This window comes from Acomys russatus, chromosome 2, assembly GCF_903995435.1.
Source record: "Acomys russatus chromosome 2, mAcoRus1.1, whole genome shotgun sequence".
Classification (NCBI taxonomy): Eukaryota; Metazoa; Chordata; class Mammalia; order Rodentia; family Muridae; genus Acomys; species Acomys russatus.
This window is the reverse complement of record NC_067138.1, coordinates 9,941,294-9,962,387: the sequence shown is the minus strand read 5'-3', so window position 1 is coordinate 9,962,387 and position 21,094 is coordinate 9,941,294. Positions and strand designations below refer to the sequence as shown.

Below are 21,094 nucleotides of genomic sequence, written 5' to 3'. Positions count from 1 at the left end.
AAAAACAAAAAAAGTGAGGACAAGTACACAGCTTTATTTTATTTATTTATTTTTATTTTATTATTTATGGTTTTTCAAGACAGGGCTTCTCTATGTCATCTTGGCAGTCCAGCTTTAACCCAGCACTCAGGAGGCAGAGGCAGGTGAGGTTTGAGGCCAGCCTGGTCTACATTAGTGAGTTCTAGGACATCCAGGTCTATGTAGAGAGGGGGAGATATGTTTTCTCAGAAACAAACTGTCTCAGGTCAGTCTGGGTAGGAGATGAAGGGTAAAGGGAGTCAGGGTGCCACCCTGAGCTAACAGTCTTTTGACTATAATGAGAGCCAGTTATTTTGGGGGTGGGGCAGAAGGATCTTAAGCACATGGTTGATTTTCTTGCTGTTGGCCACTGCTGGATTTGCTGTGTGTTCTGCAGTTGTCCTTGACCTTGAACCTAAGTGTTCTACGTCCTCAGATAAATAGTTATACATTACAGTAAGGAGCATGTACTCCCAAAGCCCGAGAAACTAAACCGTGTGTGGTTAGAGGACAGTGCAGTGGCAATAGATTAAGAGCTGCCGTGGCCTGTTCCCCAAAGTGAGTCCAGGACAGCCAAGGCTACACAGAGAAACCCTGTCTGGGGTGGGGGCGGGGGGGGTTGCTGATTCAGGACCAGGGGTCCAGAGAAGGGGGTGGCAAGAGTTAGTGGGTTTTTTTGTAGACCAAGTCTAGCTATGCTTCACTAACTGGCTTCCAACTCTCAATCTTCCTGCCTTTAGCCTCTGGGGTACTGAGATCTAGGGTGTACCCCCACCGTACCCAGCTATTTTTTGTTTGTTTGTTTTGTTTTAACATTTTATTTACTTTTTTAACTTAATTTTGAGACAGGGTCTATCGCTTTGTATCCCTGGCTGGCTCTAACTTTATAACAGACCAGGCTGACTTAAAACTCAGCCTGCCTCTGCCTCTCAAGTGCCGAGATTAAAAGCATGCGCTAGCACACTGCCTTTAAATTTTACTTTTTAAATACTGTTTTGAGACTAGATTTGTTGATATGCGCCACTGCAGCCCGACCCATCTAATAGCCCTCCAGCCTCTGCTTCTAGAATTACAGACCCAACCCATCCATCACCCACGCCCTTCGTGGGAGCCAGTATTTTAAGGGAGCCACGAAGGGTTTTTAGTGTGGTGGAGTAAAGATCCCTAGGATTGGTAAGAAATGGACTATGTGGGTTTTCACTACAACCCGATAAACTAATAAGGGTTCGAGCTATTGTGCCAGGTCCTTCCAGCTGCTTATAAACTCAGGAGCCAATCAGCTGGAGCCAAGTAGGAGAGGCCAAGCCCCGGGGTTTTAAAGGCTCCTTTGACCAGTGGTCTGGCCTGTTGCTTTCGCCGATTGGCCAAGCATCCCAATGCGTCGAGGAAGCGTAGCGCCGCGGCCAATTGGCGTGGCGTTACTAGGCGTGTTGCAGCCTTGGGGCGGGGCCAGGCCGTAAACGAATTTTCCGATTGGCCACGGCCCGCGGGTTGCTGGGGAGAGGCGCAGAGGGGCGGGCCCGAGTGCCTAAGGCGGGCGCTGATTGGCTGGGACGAGGGCGGCTTTCCTTCCGATGATTCGGCTCTTCTCGGCTCAGTCTCAGCGAAGAAGCGTTTGCAGCCGCCGCTGCTGCCTTCCTCGCGGATCAGGAGCTAGCGTCGCCCGCCCGCCCGCTCGCCCGCCCGCCCGCCCGCCGTCCCCGGTGCCGCTGGGAGGAAGCGAGAGGGGAAGCCCGCCCGAGGGGGCTTTGTCACTGCCGTTGCTCCTCCGCCTGTGTGAGAGTCAAGCCCCGGGCCTAGTCCTGGTCGCCTGCCACTCTCGTAGCCGTTACCCTCGGGCCGCCACAGCCGCCGACCGGGAGAGGCGCGCGCCATGGCCTCCGGAGCCGAGTAAGTGTGAGCGCGTGCACGGGGGGCGGCGGCGAGGAGCGGGAGGGGGGCGCGGGGTGGCGGCGCGCACCGCGGGCTCCGCCGCGCTGGCTTAGGCCCCGGGGCCGGGCGGCGTCTGGGTGAAGCTAGGCCCGGGGAGGGAGAGGACACGGAAGGGATAGAGAGAGGCACAGGGGCGAGTGAGGGCCTCGGGCCGGGCTGTGCACCCGCGCGCCCCCTAGGCCGGGTCCGGAGTCTTGGGCAAGATGGTGCTGCTGTGTCATGCAGGCCCCGGCCGGCCCGAGCGGCTCTCCCCGCCCGGCATGGCGGGCCCCGGCCTCCTTGTTAGGCCTTTGGCGCGGGGCCGGGGCCAGGGGTGGGGGATCCACACTTCCCGCGCGGAACCTTTGGCGCAGGGACACGCACGGGTCGACCATTTCTCCGAGCACACGCGGAAGCCTCCTCCCCACTACCACCACCACCACCACCGAGGAGCCCGAGAAGAGAAAACACTGCGAGCCCGAGGCCCCGGCTGGGCCCTGTGGGCGTGGACTTGAGGCCACGTGAAGGCCTCAGGAGTGCGGAGACTCCAGGGAGGGCCGAGCCGGGCGACCTGGGTGGGTGGTGGAGGGGTGGAAACCCAGGCCGGTCTTGGTGGATGGAGCCTGGGTTGGCGCCTTTGGCACTCTGGGTAGTGAGGGGCTGTTAGGGAGAGGGCAGGTTGAGCCTTTCTTCAAATGGCAGATTTTGCCCCCACCACGCTAGGCTTGTAAATACCTAGTTTTTGCTGTTATTTTTTGTTTTTACTATGGTTAGGGATGTCTGAAGTTGGAAGTCAGATTGGTTTTGTTTTGCTTTCTGTAGTTCTGACTTTCAGAACTTGCAGATTAGAGTTGGCTTAACTCTTCAAAATACATCTCTTCCACAAGCACCTACGTTGAGAAATTTTTCTGGGCCTTTGGAGTTTCTGGTCTCAACTTCATCTCTCTCAGGAAAGCATCAAGTAAAACCTAGCCACCTCAGCCCCATTCAATTTAAAAACTAGAGTTTCCTATACCAAAGGGGAAAGAAAAACAAAAGCCGAGCAAGTGTAAGAAACTATTTTTATACATCTCGCTGTTTTGAGGTGTTTTTAAGTTTCATTTCCTTGGGATGTAGTATTTACTCAGTTGTTTAGTTAAAAGAACTACTAATACTTTAAATAGCCAGGGTGGATGGGATGGTGCACACTTTTGATCCCAGCTCTTGAAAGGCAAGTTCTAGGTTAGTCTTGTCTCAAAAAACAACAAAATACGCTTTTAAACTTAAATCTTTTTAAAGTTAAATTTTTGTTTTTGTTTTCTGTGACAGGGTTTCTCTGTGTAGCCTTGGCTGTCCTGGAACTCACTCTGTAGACCAGGCTGGCCTCAGAACCCGAGATCCGCCTGCCTCTGCCTCCCTAGTGCTGGAAATGAAGGCGTGTGCTACCACTGTCTAGTATTTCATTTTTGATACTAGGGTCTCAAACTGGCCTCAGACTCAGCCATGTATTCAGTGCTATTTTAGAACTTGTGGTTTTGCTGCCACCATCTCTCAAATAATGAGTTTTCAGGAATTCCACACAGTATGATTGACATATTTCTAGAAATTTTAAAATTCCTGAGATCTGGCATCATAAGCAGTTTCACCTTTAGGTCATCTTGGTGGTCCTTACCTGAATTTCCAAGTTCCCTTTTGTGGTCTTAAGTTCTGGAAAGGACCTGAGTCATGCAGATGATAGGAGATTTCTCTAAAAATAAACCATATATGCAGTGCCCTCAGTTCGTTTGGAGGATACTAGCGCTAATCTCTAGGGTACTTGGAGGATTATAGGCCATTAAGGGCCTTCCACACTCATCTCTAGAGCCAGGGTCTGGACTGGTAGGCAAATTGGAGTTTGCCCTGAAGTGCAGTTTTGAGAATAAATACTAAGTGATAACTTGAGGCACTACACAAGACCATGGGCGGCCTCTGGGGGAAGGTTTTGTGTTTTTGTTTGTTTGTTGTTTTACACACACACGCGCGCACACACACACACGGTTTCTCTATGTAGCTGTCCTGGACTCACTCTGTAGACCAGGCTGGCCTTAAACTCAGAGATCTGCCTGCCTCTGGGATTAAAGGCCTGCATTCCCAGTTGGGGGAAGGCATTTTGATACATGGGGGAAGTAAAACATTTGGTGGATTTGCAAATATTTATTTTTGGGATCTCAACAACATTGTGGCCAAAGTGAATGAAGGAGGCAAGTTACAGCTAAGGAAACAACTCTGGGAAACTAGTTATCTAAAGTAATGGTAACGTAGCTGAGTGTAGTAATGCATGCCTGTGACTGTAATCAGGAGGCAAAGACAGGAGAGTCACTGCCAGTTGAGGGTCATCTTGGTTTATATAGCCAGGCAGGGCTATAGATAGCAAGACCCTTCATTGGACAACAAAAAGTCAGCAAAATAATCTGTAAGTCGGGGTCAGATGTTTCCAGTGGCAGTGCATTTTTGTTTGGTTTTGCTGTCTCATCTCAGCTCCTAGAATAATGTGCTTTGTAGATACCCATTTATGATTACTACTATTATTGAAACAAGTCTTGATAATACAGCTCAGCCTGGTCTGGAACTTTCTGCCGATTCCTGACATACAGGCATGAACTACATTATGCCTGGTTTTCATTAATTTGTCAAATAGTTTTTTTCTCCACATTTGCTTTTTCCATTGTTTGACCTCTGTTTCTCATAATACTCATGTTTCTCAAACCTTGGAAGAAAGCCTTTGTTTCTTTTTGGTGAGATAGGATATCCCTGGCCTGGAACTCTGTAGACCAATCTGGCTTCAAAACCACAGATACCTTCCTGCCTCTGCCTCCCAAATGCTGAGATAAAGGCTTGTACCACCGTGCCTGGCCAGATGTAACTTTTCACAGGGAGAGTCCACTCAGTCTAGTGAGTGAAGGCTGACAATGGGCTAGTTACAACATAGGTTGCAGAGAGATGGCCTGGTAGGTAAAGGGACCTGCTGCCAGACCTGACAGTGTACATCCAATCCATTGAACACATGGTGGAAGGAGAGGGCAAGTGTCATAGTATAATAGTCGACAGACGTAAGTAAATGCAGAAAGAAGGAAATTAGTATCACTGTCTAGTGACTAACAAACACCAGCTTCTAGGAAATTAGTTGTTTGGAGGAGGGGCCCAAAAAGCCCTACCAGTCCCTTAGGCATTACCAGCAACTAATGTTTGCTGAGGTAAAGGGACACATTTCCAAAAGTAGTTTAGATGCTGATAAGTTGTTCCTGTAAATAACCCCTCATTATATAAGTTCTTCAACGAATTGGATCACACACAGAGAATTACGAAAGGGCAGTTGCTAGGAAGAGGAAGGGGATCAGTGGGAGAGGGACAGAGGGCGAGGGTTAATCTAAAAGCATGTGCAGGTAATGAGATGTCAGTGAAAACAACGCAGCATATAATTAATGCATGGCAATAAACTTTAGGAAGCAACTTAGTTTCTTAATTTAAGTGAGAAAATTTGAATTTTCCCACTTTTCAAAATTTCTTGATTTTTGTTTCTGAATTAACAATAACCATGTGCTTTTGCAGAAATGCCAGGAAGCTCCTTTTGAGTTAGATCCTCTTTCTGAAGATGTATTTTTATACTGTTGTGTATTACTTTTTGTTGTAATTTTTTTGTTTTGTGCTTGGTGTTCTTGTGGTACTAGGAAATACTCTTGGATTCATTGGGTTTATTTTTTCGAGGAGGATAGTGATAAAAATTGGTTTGGAGGAACATGACCACTCTAAGCCTTGTCTGGCTCACTTCATTCCCTTGGAAGACAAGCAATGAGATAACTTTTTCAAAGCTCTGTAATTAATCATAGTGACCATGTGCCAGGCGTTATGAAAGCATTTACATTTTTTAATCTCAACCTTGAGGTATGTTGTTATAGTCTCCATTTTACAGATGAGAAAATCAAAGTCCAGAGAGGCCAACTAACTTAGATCACAGCTAAGCATTGCCAGAGTTGGAATTTAGACCTAACGATTTGACTGTAGAGCTCCTGTTCTCTATAGTCTAAGACTGATTTTTCTATTGGTTTCTGTTGAGCCTTCTGTAATGTCTTTTAATATTCTTTGGCCAGTTTCCTGACCTTGGGATAGGATCCCTTGGGGCCTAACAGAACAGCAGCATTCAAAATGCTAAGATGCTGAAATAGGAATGAAGTAAATGCTGACTAAATTCCTCAATAACTTGACTGGATTTCTTCTATCTGTGCTTTTAAGCTTTGTCTATCCATTCTTTCTTGCCTAAGTGAAATTTAGAGATTGATGGGGCTTAGTATCAGTTAGGCCTGACCTCGTTGTTTTTCCTTCTAGTTCAAAAGGTGATGATTTATCAACAGCCATTCTCAAACAGAAGAACCGTCCCAATCGGTTAATTGTTGATGAAGCCATCAATGAAGATAACAGTGTGGTGTCCTTGTCTCAGGTACGTTGGGTATATAGTCCAGTCTTTACTGCATTTAACTAGAGAGGTTTCTCCAGCTTTCTTTTGTCATTTTCCTTGCAGTGGCAGATAAAAGTGGGGTTTGTAGGGAATTCTAGCCTAGAGGGCTTCTTTTACTTTCAGTGACCCAAAGTCCTTAACTTTGTTTTAAGCCCAAGATGGATGAACTGCAGTTGTTCCGAGGTGACACAGTATTGCTAAAAGGAAAGAAGAGACGGGAAGCTGTGTGCATTGTGCTTTCTGATGACACGTGTTCTGATGAGAAGATTCGAATGAATAGAGTTGTTCGGAATAACCTCCGTGTTCGCCTAGGGGATGTCATCAGGTGCGTATGAGGGTGGGGGATGGGGTCTTCTTATAGACATCATAGCCTGCGTTACAGCGAGGATGCAGTCTTTGCCAGCTGCAGATGTAGGAAGTCCATCTGGTCATGGGAAGACTCAGGTTTCCAGAGTTCTAGACTTCAAAATCTGGGGCTGGGCAGTGGTGGCGCACGCCTTTAATCCCATCACTCAAGGAGGCAGAGGCAGATGTGTCACTGAGTTGGCAGCCATCCTGGTCTACAAAGTGAGTCCAAGACAGCCAAGTCTACACAGAGAAAACAAAAACAAACAAACAAAAAACTACTTCTGCATGATCTGTAGGGCAAATCAGCATTTCCCTGGCTTTTTTCCTTGTTTTTTCCTTTTCTTTTTTTGACTGGGAAGGTATAACTCCCTCATACTTTGGGTTGGAAGCCTTATATGAGGATGTGCACTTAATGAGTGATAATGCAGACATTTCTACAGTATATCTACTGCTCTCACTATTGTGACTGTTTAGTGGCTTGCGGTAGTGCTGAAATAAAGTGGAGGTGTGAGTAGGAAGGAGTTCTTTTGAAATAAGTGAGCCTAGGCCGGGCTTGGTGGTGCATATGTAATTTTAATTTCAGCACTTGGGAGACAGACACAGGTGTACATGAGTGCAGGCTAACATGGTCTATATAGTGAGACCCTGTCTTCCAAAAGGGAAAGAAAAGCCAAAAAGGATAAGTAACCTGGGGGAGAGGACATAGTTATAACTAGATCTAGGATTGCCACAGTGTGAGTGACTTTGGTGTTCTACCCACTTAGGTCCGAGGCTTCCACAGACTCCATTTACCTGGCCAGGGCCATTAATTTCTTGTAGTGTTTTGATCCTGTGGTTGAGATTAGTTTTTCGTGTCTTTCACTGGCATCACAATTTTTTATTGACTTGTCAAGACTTGCCCCTCCCCCTATAATGCTGGAATATCAACATTAGCTAGAAAGCTAGACATGGTGGCACATACCTATATCCCAGTAATCTCAGTACTTTCTGGAAAGGTGGGAAATGGTCAGTATTTGCTAGAAGGATTATCATTCTTGAGTATCCCATATTGAAGACTCCAGTGGTAGAGTGGTACACATGTGGGGCTTCCACATACTCTCAATTTTGGCTTAGTGATGAGTGGACTTCTGTTATCTCATGACTGTGACCTGTCTTAGTCTGCTTGGCTGTTCCCTTTCCCCCACCCTGCTTCCTTCCTCTCTTCACCTAAGGCCATCCCTGCCTTTTCTCTTTCGCTTGCCATCAGCTTTCTGTGCCAGGCCCTTTCGGACACCCAGTGCTTGGGGCTGCAGTGTGGTTGGTAATGTGGAGTCTGCTTGTCATCCTCAGCATCCAGCCATGCCCAGATGTAAAGTACGGCAAACGTATCCACGTGCTGCCCATCGATGACACGGTGGAAGGCATCACTGGCAATCTCTTTGAGGTATACCTTAAGCCGTACTTCCTGGAAGCTTATCGGCCCATCCGGAAAGGTGAGAGAAACTGAGTTTAGGAATGGTTGTTACTTGAGTAAACAGTTGCATGTTATTTTCATATGTATGAGTATGCATATGTGTATCCTGCATGCATATTCAGTTGTCTGCCCTTTTACCTCCCTACTGAGCACCAGTACTGTAGGCAGTTCTCATGTATCTCTGAAGGATGATCTGCTTTTGCTGTTCATTGAAACTGTACAGCTCTACCATTATCAGTTGTAGTGAAACCTTAGGCTGTCTATGCCCTAAATGTTAAAAAGGGCTTTTGTCATTTCATTTGTGTCTACTAGTCTTAAGCAGTAAAGAATGTAATATAGAGTTTTACTATTGCCTGGTATAGGGAAGGAAGGTGTAAGTGATGCCTACTGAGCCATGGAGGTCTGGTGAAGAATTTTCACTTGATCTTGTTACACTAATTTTAAATTTTTATGTATTTTATGTGCATTGGTGTTTCGTTTGGATTTATGTCTGTGGAGCTGTCAGGTCCTTGGAACTGAAGTCACAGACAGTTGAAAACTGCCATGTGGGTGCTGGGAACTGAATCCAGGTCCTCTGGAAGAGCAGACAGTGCTTTTAACTGCTGAGCCATCTCTCTAGCCTCTTTACTTGGTCTTGTACTGTACGCTTCTAATTGTATTTGTATTGCTTTGTATCATAGGAGATATTTTCCTTGTCCGAGGTGGGATGCGTGCTGTGGAGTTCAAAGTAGTAGAGACAGATCCCAGCCCCTACTGTATTGTTGCTCCAGACACAGTAATCCACTGTGAAGGGGAGCCAATCAAGCGAGAGGTGAGTTACTCCTTAATCCCTGCTCCCAGTTTTACTTTTTTTCTGTTTGTGGTGCTGAGGAATTGTACCTAGGACCTCGCACATGTTAGGCAAGTTCTGCAGTGAAACACATCCTCATCTCCCAATTCCATTCCCACTCAGGTGGCATTGCAGTGGTTGTCGAGCTGAATGCTTTTAGAATTAGATGGCCTTATGGAAGAAAAGAATCCAATGCTAGGAATTTGAGAGAAAGTCTAAAAGATGTAAATGATGGGCACTGAGTGTGCTGATAATGCTTAGGAGGTGGAGGTGGGAGTATTGCTCTAAGTTTAAGTCCAGGATGATGATCTATGAAGTGAGATCCTGTCTCAAAAAAATATAAATGATCTGTGACTTGGTGGTTAAGAGCATTGGCTGCTCTTCCAGGGGACCTGGGTGCCATTCTCAGCACCTACCTGGCTGTATTTGATCATATTATTCCTCATCATTACTTCTTTCATCTCCTTTTCCTATCCAATTTCTTCCTTTTCTCCCCCCCACCCTACCCCACCACCACCCACTCCCCGTCCCCCTTGTGTGTGTGTCTGTCTGTCTGTCTGTCTCTAGCCTACTGAATGTATTTAGAGTTGATCATGGCTATGGGTGGATTATTGAACAGCTACAGTTTACCTGTGGCTATACCATAAAGAAATGATACTGGCTGTGTGTGCCGGCACATGCCTTTAATCCCAGCACTTGGGAGGCAGAGGCAGGTGGATCGCTGTGAGTTTGAGGTCAGCCTGGTCTACAAAGTGAGTCCAGGACAGCCAAGGCTACACAGAGAGACCCTGTCTCAAAAAGATAAAAACAAAAAATGATTCTGTCTTCTAGCAGCTGTTAATTCCTATAGCTCCTCTCACCCCACCCCATTCAGAATAGGGGTGTTGATGGGCCCAATCATGTGTAGATCAGCTTTAATTTTTCTTAGGGATCCCTTATAAGACTACAATTGTAAAAAGGGACAGTTTGGGTGTTGTTGTCATCCCCCTGTCCCTGGAATTCACTCCCTTTGTGGCCTGGGCTGGCCTCAAATTCAGTCTTTCTGCCTCTTCTTCACAGTGCAGAGATTACAGGTATGTGCCACTCTGCCTGGCTTAAGATGAGATCCCCGTAGAAGGGAATCTTCTCAGGCAGCATATTTTCCCACACCAAATAGTGGGAGGATTTGAAAAACTTGTATTTTTGCTGACAAAACTATTCCTGTTTTTGTTGGTTTGTTCTTTGCGCCCTCCACATGCAGGATGAGGAGGAGTCTCTGAATGAAGTAGGCTATGATGACATTGGAGGCTGCAGGAAGCAGCTAGCTCAGATAAAGGAAATGGTGGAACTGCCACTGAGACATCCGGCGCTCTTTAAGGCAATTGGTGTGAAGGTGAGTGTTCTAAGTTCTGTGAGGAGTCCAACATGGTGCTTAAAGTGTCTTATCAGTGGTGTGTAACTGGTTCCATAGATGGCTTAAAGAGGCAATAATTTTAGGTTTACAGAATGTTCCAAATTCATTAGAGCTATTGATTGTCATATATGTATACACACACACATTTAATATATTTAAAATAACAGTTCTTATGGACCCTATTAAAAATTTAACTAAGTTTGCTAGTCTTTGTAGACCATTACTCAAAAAAAAGGAAGGAAATTTATGGAGTATTAGGATCCTGATTTTAAACATTTGAGAACCACCTGCCTAGAATATAGTTTCTGCCCTTTGTTTATGTAATAGAGTACACTGAAGGTGAAGTGAGTAGTTTGCCTAGTAAGCATACAAGTGGGCAGTTTGAGAGGAAAAGTTCTAGTTGGTTTTAATCAGTTTTGGTAACATGCCTTCAATCCCAGCAATTCAGATGCAGAATTTGGGGCCAGCCCTGGTCTACAGAGATAGTGCCAGGACAGCCAAGGCTACACAGAGAAATCCTGTTTTGAAAAAAGAAATTTTAATCTGATGTTGAGTCTGGTTCTGAGCCTGCGGGCTGCCACTGTCAGGAAAGAACTGTTTTGACGGTCTTAGGGACTGACGCTGCGCAATAGCAAGACCGCAGCTATGAACTAGCAACGGAAATTAACGGTTGAGGGTTCCTAAGACCGCTGGAAATGTGTGTTGTCCAGTGGTCATGACCCACAGATCGAGAACCACTGTCCTAAAAGATTGTCAACACTTGAGTGAAAATCTCTAACAGTAAAAAACACACCTTGCTTTATTAAATGTTTTGGACACAGCTTTGTCAAAAATTGAGCCCTTGGCATAACTTACTTTTCACTATCTTTACATGGTAGGCACATAAGGATTAAATTAAAACAAAAACAAAAAGCCAAGCACCTGTTCGTGGTGGTGCATGCCTGTAATCCCAGCACTCTGGGAGGCAGAGGCAGGGATCTCTGAGTTTAGGCCAGCCTGGTTTACAAAGCCAAGTCCAAGACAGCCAAGGCTACACAGAGAAACCCTGTCTTGAAAACCCCAAAACCCAGGCATGACTCTTTTAAGGCTGTCCATTAAACAATGCAAGTTGCATTTATACATGCTACTATCCCCCTGGCATCACTTCTCCTGCCACTAGCAAGAACTTATTTGATTGTCTCATTAGTATTTATTTCTAAAGACTCATTCTTTGTCCGGGCGTGGTGATACACACCTTTAATCCCAGCACTCTGGAGGCAGAGGCAGGTGGATCGCTGTGAGTTCGAGGCCAGCCTGGTCTACAAAGTGAGTCCCCAGACAAGACAAGCCAGGATAACTACACAGAGAAACCCTGTCTCAAAAAACAAAACAAAGCTCATTCCTTTGTGGTTTGTTTGTTTGCTTGCTTGCTTGCTTTGGGCTACAGAGGGGTGTATCCCTGACTATCCTGGAACTCAGTATGTAGACAAGGTTAGCCTCCAATTCAGATCTGCCAGCCTCTCCTTGAGTGCTGGGATTAAAGATGTGTGCAACCACATTTGCCTCTTTGTTCCCATTGTAATCTATCTAGTCAGGCCTGAAGCCTGCAGTCCTTCTACCTTACCCTCCTCAGCTGGGATTCTAAAAGTGTTTCCCTTTTTGTTTGTTTTGTTTTTTTAGAGACAGGGTTTTTCTCTGTGTAGCCCTGGCTGTAGACCAGGGTGGCCTTGAACTCACAGAAATCCACCTGCCTCTGCCTCTCAAGTGCTGAGATTAAAGGCATGTGCCACCATCCCTGGCTTCTAAATATGTCTCAAAGGCTTGCTTGTTCTTTTTAAAATTATTTTATATGGAGCTGGAGAGATGGCTCAAGTTACAGACACTGGCTGCTTTTCTAGAGGACCTGAGCTCAGTTCCTAGCACCCACATGGTAGTTTATAACCATCTATAGTGAGATCTGATGCCCTCTTCTGGCATGCAAACATACATGCAGGCAGAATACTGTATACATGATAAATAATCTTACGTCTCTACAGGTGTATGTGGGAAGATGGTGTTTAAAGAATGTTTTATGTGTATGCATGTTATTTCTTATGTATGACCGCACCACGAGCTTTCAGTGTTCAGAGGCCAGAAGAAGGCATCAGATCCCCTGGAACTGGAGTTAGGATTGCTTGTCAGCCACCATCAAACTGAGTTTTATAGAAGAGCAGCCAGTGCTCTTAAATGCTGAGCCATCTCTCTAGCCCCCAAAGGTTTTTTCTTAATTGCATCAGCCCCCTCGTTCTCATGCGTACTAGTGTCCTAGTCAAGCTACTTTAGGATGGGTGGAAGTGGGAGAAAGTAAACTGACCGCAACTGCACTCTATATCCTCAGCCTCCTAGGGGAATCTTGCTATATGGACCTCCTGGGACAGGGAAGACCCTGATTGCCCGAGCTGTGGCAAATGAAACTGGAGCCTTCTTCTTCCTGATCAATGGTAAGAAACTTGATTTATCTTGTGCCTGACCAGACCTGTTTCTGAGCTGGGCCCTTTATGGAACCATTTGCACCTTCAGCATGTTAAAGAAAATAACTCACAGAGATCCATCTGCCTCTGCCTCCTGGGTGTTGAGATTAAAGGTGTGTGCCACCACGCCCAACTAAAGAAATTATTTTAAGGCTATTGGGGTTTTGTCTGGATGTCTATGTACTATATGTGTTCAATGCCTGAGGAGGCCAAAAGGGACAGTATCAGGTCCCCTAGAACTGGAGTTACAGATGTCATGAACCACCATGTAGGTGCTGAGGTTGAACCTGGGACTGAACAGCCAGTGCTCTTAACCACTGAGTCACCTCTCCAGTCTAATTTTTAGCTTTATTGTGTGTATACGTGTGCTTGTTTAGTGTGGGAATATGCATGCCATTGTCATTGTCTTAAAAAATAACTTTGCTGGCCACGGTGGCTCACACCTATAATCCCAGTACTCAGTAAGAGGCAAGCAGATCACCAATGAGTTCAGTGCCAGCCTGATCTACAAAGAGAGTCCAGGATAGCCAAGGCTACACAGAGAAACCCTGCCACGGAAAAACAAAACAAAACAAAAAAAAAAAAAAAAAACAAACAAACAAAAAAACACCAAAAAACTTACTGATTTATTGTGCGTCTATGCACACATGGAAGTCAGAAGACAACTTGGGGGGATTAGTTCTTTCTTTCTACCGTGTTGGGTCCATGACTCAGGGCATTGGGTTGGCAACAAGCACCTTGACCTGTTGAACCATCTCACTGGTCATTGTTCTGTGTCTTTCAGGTCCTGAGATCATGAGTAAATTGGCTGGTGAGTCTGAGAGCAACCTTCGTAAAGCTTTTGAGGAAGCTGAGAAGAATGCTCCTGCTATCATTTTCATTGATGAGCTTGATGCCATTGCACCCAAAAGAGAGAAAGTAGGAACTTACCTAAGGGGATGGTAGGGACATGAAAAGTCCTCACTTAGCTTCTAACCAAACATACTGTTCTCACAGACTCACGGGGAAGTGGAACGTCGTATCGTGTCTCAGTTGTTGACCCTCATGGATGGCCTGAAGCAGAGAGCACATGTGATAGTTATGGCTGCAACCAATAGACCCAATAGCATTGACCCTGCCCTACGGCGATTCGGTAAAGACCTCAAATTCTTTCCATCTTTTTTGGGAGGGTTTTCAAGACTGGATTTCTCTGTGTAACCCTGCCTATCCTGTAACTCTGTATACTGAGCTAGCCTCAAACTCAGGGATTCGCCTGCCTCTGCCTTCTGAGTGCTGGGATTAAAGATGTGTGCCATCGCTGCTCAGCCCAACTTGTTCTTAGTTCTTGGTGTACTATAGTCGTGTTGGGTTTGATTTTCTTATCTCACCTCTGTCTTTCATCTAAGTTATTCACTCCTCAGCATTTCTTTAAGCTCTTTGACATGACAGGACCTAAGGTCTTTTTTTCCGTTCTGTGTTCCCTCTCAATCAGTGGCCCTCAAATCTTGTTAATGCTGTGATCCTTTAATATAGTTCCTCATGTTGTGGTAGCCCTCAACCATAAAAACTATTTTTGCTGCTACTTCTAACTGTAATTTTGCTACCATTATGAGTCATAATATAAATATCTGGTCTATGAAAGGGTTGTTCCACAGCTAAAGGGAGCAAAACCTAGAGATGGAGAACCACTCCTCTAGAGTAACCACCTCTCTCTGCTTGCCCGAAAGGGTTCTAGGCAGTGAGAGGGGCATTAATGCTAACTCTAAATAAGAGTTATTGAGTAATTTCTGTGGACCAGGAATTATCCCTATTTCCTGTATTGTCCCACAGGTCGCTTTGACAGAGAGGTAGATATTGGAATCCCCGATGCTACAGGACGCTTGGAAATTCTTCAGATCCATACCAAGAACATGAAACTGGCAGATGATGTGGACTTGGAACAGGTGGAGTGGTGGTCATGGCTGGCCAAATGCTTAGTTTTTTAGAGCTAGATGGAGAGTGTTATGATTTCAGGGCAGGAATATGCTTCCTAGTTGTTGCTGTGTTAAAGTAAAGTATGAATTGTTGGAGCAGCTTTATTTCCAGCTCCCAAATCCAGGTTGGATATTTAGCATTTCTGACAGTAAAAGATGTGCTATAGTGTACCTCTTTAAGGAAACAGGAGGAATCAGAGACAGGAGTCATCATGGGTGGAGTTGGGAATCTCTCTGACTCCTGCAGCTGGGTCTTGAGGAGAGTAAGCAAGATCTTCTCTTTACAGGTAGCCAATGAGACCCATGGCCATGTGGGTGCTGACTTGGCAGCTCTGTGCTCAGAGGCTGCTCTACAGGCCATCCGAAAGAAAATGGACCTCATTGACCTAGAGGATGAGACCATTGATGCTGAGGTCATGAATTCCCTGGCAGTTACTATGGATGACTTCCGGGTAAGGACCATATCCCCAAGTTAGGAACAAATTGTGTACTTTGTTGTGTGCCTCTCCCCCACCCCTACTCCCTGAGTTTCAGCCTCACATTTTCACACTCCCCTCTTAGTGGGCCTTGAGTCAAAGCAACCCGTCAGCACTTCGGGAAACTGTGGTTGAGGTGCCACAAGTAACCTGGGAAGACATTGGAGGCCTGGAGGATGTCAAACGTGAGCTTCAGGAGTTGGTTCAGGTAGGTAGACTAATTTACTCTAGGATGGTGGGTCATTGCCTCAGTATGTAATAATTAACCTTTTAGGTTTCGGACTCAAAAACTTAAGAAGCCCACAGTTTAAAATAGTAAGGAACTGTCTTAGGCTTACTATTGCTGTGATAACACCGTGATCAAAAAGCAAGTTGAGGAGGCAAGGGTTCCATATTTCTGTACATCAAAAGAAACTGGGAGAGGAATTCAAACAGCACAGGAACCTGGGGGCAGGAGCTAATGTAGAGGCCATGGAGGAGTGCTGCTTAATGTCTTGTTCCACCTGCTTTTTTTTTTTTTTTTTTTTTTTTTTTTTTTTTTTTTAAGATGTATTTAATGTACATAAGTGTTCTATTTGCATGTACACCTACGTGTCAGAAGAGGGCATCAGATCATATTGTTGTGAGCCACCATGTGATTGCTGGGAATTGAACTCAGGACCTCTGGAAGAGCAGTCAGTGCTCTTAGCCTCTGAGCCATCCCTTCAGCTCCCTTAACTTGCTTTCTCTCTTTCTTTCTGTTTTCAAGACAGGGTTTCTCTGTATAGTTTTGGCTGTCCTGGAACTCCGTTTGTAGACCAGGCTGGCCTCGAACTCACAGAGATTGAATGCCTCTGCCTCTTGAGTGCTGGGATTAAAGAAGTGCACCACCATGTCAGGCTCTAACCTGCTTTTTTACAAAACCCAGGAACACCTGCCCAGGGATGGAGCCACCCACGAGTGGGACCCTCCCCATCAATAACTGGTTAAGAAAATGCCTCACAGCCAAATCTTAAGGAAGCATTTTCTCAATTAAGGTTTCCTCCTTTTAGATAACTTTAGTTTGTATGTGAAGTTGTTATGTCTAGCCAGCATAAGAGCCTATCTTTTAAAAACTTGGATCTTGGACCACAGGGTATACCATAAAGATGATATGCTTCTGATGAGTATTTTATTTACAATATGGAGGTTGCCCTTAAATGATGTTTGCTTTTCTTCTAGTATCCTGTGGAGCATCCAGACAAATTCCTCAAATTTGGCATGACTCCTTCCAAAGGTGTTCTTTTCTATGGACCTCCTGGCTGTGGGAAAACCTTGCTGGCCAAAGCCATTGCTAATGAATGCCAGGCTAACTTCATCTCCATCAAGGGTCCTGAGCTGCTCACCATGTGGTTTGGGGAGTCTGAGGCCAATGTCAGGGAAATTTTTGACAAGGTGAGCTATTAGAGGCCAACTGATGTTCATGTATTTGGGGACAAGTGGGATAAGAGGCTGTCTCCAGAGTAAAAAACCCTATTACTGGCAGCATTTTATAGTTGGCATTGTTGGTTACTTGGTTTTCTTTCTAAAGTTTGAGAAACGTAGCTGTGTTAGCATTTGAGTTGGTCTCTCTCTCTCTCTCTTCCAGGCACGACAAGCTGCCCCCTGTGTCCTCTTCTTTGATGAGTTAGACTCTATTGCTAAGGCTCGTGGAGGTAACATTGGAGATGGTGGTGGAGCTGCTGACCGAGTCATCAATCAGATCCTAACAGAGATGGACGGGATGTCCACAAAGAAGAACGTGTTTATTATTGGAGCTACCAACCGGCCTGACATCATTGACCCTGCCATCCTAAGACCTGGTCGCCTTGATCAGCTTATCTATATCCCACTTCCTGATGAGAAGTCCCGTGTTGCCATCCTAAAAGCCAACCTGCGCAAGTCCCCAGTTGCCAAGGCAGGTGCAGAGTTGTCGGCCATACCGACTTTTCTACGAAGCTAATGTGGAGTGTTCTTAGATTCCTGGATTGAATGTCATTGGGTGTTTGTGGGTCAGCTAAAGGGAACAGATTGAATATTAAGACAATAGAGGAATACAGAATAAATGGGGTGGCAAAGGCAGGAACAAATGTGCTTAGAGGGGGTAGCCCAAAGGTCTGGATTCTACAGAAGACACAATGCTAAAGTAGTTCTTTGCTTCCTTTAGGATGTGGATTTGGAGTTCCTGGCTAAGATGACTAATGGCTTTTCTGGAGCTGATCTGACAGAGATTTGCCAACGTGCTTGTAAACTGGCCATTCGTGAATCTATTGAGAGTGAGATTAGGCGAGAACGAGAGAGACAGACAAATCCATCAGCTATGGTGAGTCGGTGCTCTTCGTCCAAATGTGCCAGTTTAGAGACTCTCCATTACCCATAGTTGAGAGTAAAGGCATTAGGAACATCCTTTGCCTGAGATGTTAAGCAGGGTATCCAAGAAAATGAAGACTGAATAACTAAGCTGGGTGTGGTGCATCCCTGTTCCAGCTCTCAGTGGTAAAGGCAAATAGATCAGAAGTGCAAGGCCAACCTGGATTACATGAGATTGTCTCAAAAACAGGAAGTGAACCCACATAGAAAGAGATGGGTTGGCTGTATGCTCAGTTTAAGCTTGATGCTGGAAGGGAAATGAAAGTATAATTGTGTAACACATAGAGGAGGATGTCATATTTATTTATGTATTTTAAATTTTTTCCCCCCAAGACAGCATTTCTCTGTGTGGCTTTGGCTGTCCTGGACTTGGCTTTGTAGACCAGGCTGGCCTCAAACTCAGATCTGCCTGTCTCTGCCTCCCAAGTGCTGGCATTAAAGGCATGCTCCACCACCTGGCTTATTTTTATTTTTTTAATTTTATGTGCACTGGTGTTTGCCCATGTGTATGTCTTTGTGAGAGTGCCCGATCCCCTGGAGCCAGAGTTAAAGACAGTTGTGAACTACCATATAGGTGCTGAGAATTGAATCTGGGTTCTCTGCAAGAGAAGCCTAGTGCTCTTAACTGCTGCGCCATCTCTCCAGCCCCCTGGAATAGGATTTTTAAAGAGTCTGGACTTTGCCCAGAAGGACAGAAAGAAAGGAATTTATGGACTCCCAAAATGGAGAATGTAAAAATTTTATAATGTAATTTGTTTTCTACTGTGGTTCCACTCTGTTTGAAGATAAGTAAATGAATAAGAAATGAGCAGGTGGCGTTCTTTATCTTTTAGAGAGAACATCTCTGTGACAGTTCTCTTTCCTCTTAAGAAACTCATTAAAACAATTGATGGTAAGAATTACTCTCATAAATCACAGCAATTGGAGTTAATTCTCAATAGAAGAGTAGGGTTTAAGCTGGGTTTTGAAGAGAGCGTTGAATAAAGAAATAAGAGGCCTAGTAGGGTTGTAAGAATTTGGAGAATCAGGATGGCTTTAAAAGCATATATAGGAGCTGGGCGGATTGGTCGCCTGTGCCTGTAATCCAGATACTCAAGAGCATGAAGACAGGATTTCCAGGCTGGAAAATACAAAGTGCATGGTACTGGAATCCAGGTAGCGCAGTTATTGCATAGTATGTAATAATGACCATTGAAGAGCTGTTGACACTTGAAGTCTGGCTGGTCATGGTAGTGCACACCTGTAATCTCAGGATTTGGACTCAGAGGCAGGCGGATCTCTGTGATTTAGAGGCAATCCTGGTCTATAAAGCAAGTTCCAGGACAGCCAGGGCTGTTAGACAGAGACCCTGTCTCAAAAGCAAAAAACAAAAAGACACTTTGATTCTAAATTTAAGATTTATTAAGATACTGTAGTCTTGCTGGGTGGTGGTGGCAGCGGCAGCGTACGCCTTTAATCCCAGCATTCAGGAGGCAGAGGTAGGTGGGTCACTGAGTTCGAGGCCAGCCTGGTCTACAGAGTGAGTCCAAGACAGACAAGGCCTGTCTCAAAAAACCAAAAACAAGAATTCCTTAGGTATAGTTTTTTCATTTACAGAATGCACTGGCACATTTTTTAGCAGAGCAGTCAGTGGTCTACTTTTAGGAAGTTTGGCCTGGCCCCTGATTTAGCTTGGATTAGAGTCACACCCACATCAATAAGCTACTGCAATAATGCGAGGGGACGGGCGGGGGTGGGGGGTGCAAGCTAGGTCCTAACCAGCATAGTGGTCTGTGCTTATCAACTTTATAGGAAGTAGAAGAGGATGATCCAGTGCCTGAGATCCGCAGAGATCACTTTGAGGAAGCCATGCGTTTCGCCCGCCGTTCTGTCAGTGATAATGACATTCGGAAGTATGAAATGTTTGCCCAGACGCTTCAGCAAAGTCGAGGCTTCGGCAGCTTCAGGTAATCTCGTTGGCACAATGGGTGGTTCCTAAATTGTTTAGGGAATTTGTAGAAACTGTGATGGGAGTCATAAAGAGGCTACAGCAGTAGTTGTGAAAACTTTGCATAGATCATATCCATACCCTCTTTTTTGGCTTCTTTCTCGTATATACAGATTCCCTTCAGGGAACCAGGGTGGAGCTGGCCCCAGCCAGGGCAGTGGAGGTGGCACAGGTGGCAGTGTGTACACAGAAGACAATGACGATGACCTGTATGGCTAAGTGATGTGCCAGCATACAGCAAGCTGGCCTGGCTGGACCTTGTTCCCTGGGGGTGGGGGCGCTTGCCCAAGAGGGACCAAGGGGGCGCCCATGGCCTGTTCCATTCCTCAGTCTGAACAGTTCAGCTCCAGTCAGACTCTGGACAGGGGTTTTCTGTTGCAAAAAAAATTTACAAAAACGATAAAATAAAAGTGATTTTCATTTGGGAGGTGAAGAGTTGGATTACCAGCAAGGACTTGGGCCTACACCATTTCTGCTGTAGTTTAGGGTGGTGCAGGTCATCTGTGGGTGAGAACAAGGCCCTGCCCCACCATCACCCCAGTACAGCGTCTGTATCTCACTCAAGGCTGCCCAGCCCCTGCCTTACCCTAGCCAACCTGGGTGGGTGGGTGAGGGGCCACAGCTTGTTGGGTGTTTATATAGAAAGTAGGTTGATTTTATTTTACATGCTTTTGAGTTACTGTTGGGAGACTAATCATAAGCAGTTTCTAAACCAAGAAGAAAAAAAAAAAGGAAAAAAAATGACTTGTTGTAAAAGGACAATAAATGTTGGGTCAAAATGGAGTCTGAGTTCTGGCCACTGTGCCTCTTCTTTTCTTGGAAGTTTGCATCCTGACATACTCAGCCACCCCCTCCCCACAAAAACAAACAAACAAACTCAAAAGCCCCAAAACAAAACCAAAACCAATGGGGGCTGGAGAGATGGCTCAGTGGTTAAGAGCACTGACTGCTCTCCCAGAGGTCCTGAGTTGAATTCCCAGAACCACATGGTGGCTCACAACCATCTATAATGTGATCTGATGCCCTCTTCTGCAGATAAAACACTCATATACAATAAATAAATAAATTTTTTAAAAGCCAAGAGTTAACACCCATTGTGTTTGTTTTTCAAGACAGGGTTTCTCTGTGTAGCCTTGGCTGCCCTGGGTTCATTTTGTAGATCAGGCTGGTCTCAACTGACAGATCTCCTTGTCTCTGCCTCCCGAGTACTGGAATTAAAGGCGGGCACCACCACGCCCGGACCCACATCTTTTATTTTTTTAAATCTGCTTTTGTGTAAATGTGGTTGCATACAAGTAGGTTAGAGGACAGTCCTCACCTTCCACCTTGTTTGAGACTAGATGTCTTTGCTGTTGCTTGCACCTTCTTTGGGAGTTTTGGCGGGGAGATTCTCTTTTCTG

General features: G+C 45.4%; 1 protein-coding gene across 1 annotated transcript; it reads left to right on the top strand.

The window, feature by feature from the left end:
• Positions 1-1,680: 1,680 nt before the first annotated feature.
• Vcp (valosin containing protein) lies at positions 1,681-20,127 on the top strand. Its single transcript, XM_051158171.1, has 17 exons — positions 1,681-1,908; positions 6,271-6,382; positions 6,553-6,725; positions 8,078-8,220; positions 8,882-9,012; positions 10,271-10,402; positions 12,780-12,882; positions 13,697-13,830; positions 13,909-14,044; positions 14,722-14,834; positions 15,152-15,316; positions 15,426-15,548; positions 16,541-16,753; positions 16,947-17,255; positions 17,505-17,660; positions 19,499-19,653; positions 19,808-20,127. Exons 1-17 carry the CDS (start codon positions 1,892-1,894, stop codon positions 19,911-19,913), a joined length of 2,421 nt encoding a protein of 806 aa, XP_051014128.1. The 5' UTR covers positions 1,681-1,891; the 3' UTR covers positions 19,914-20,127.
• The last annotated feature ends 967 nt before the right edge of the window (positions 20,128-21,094 follow it).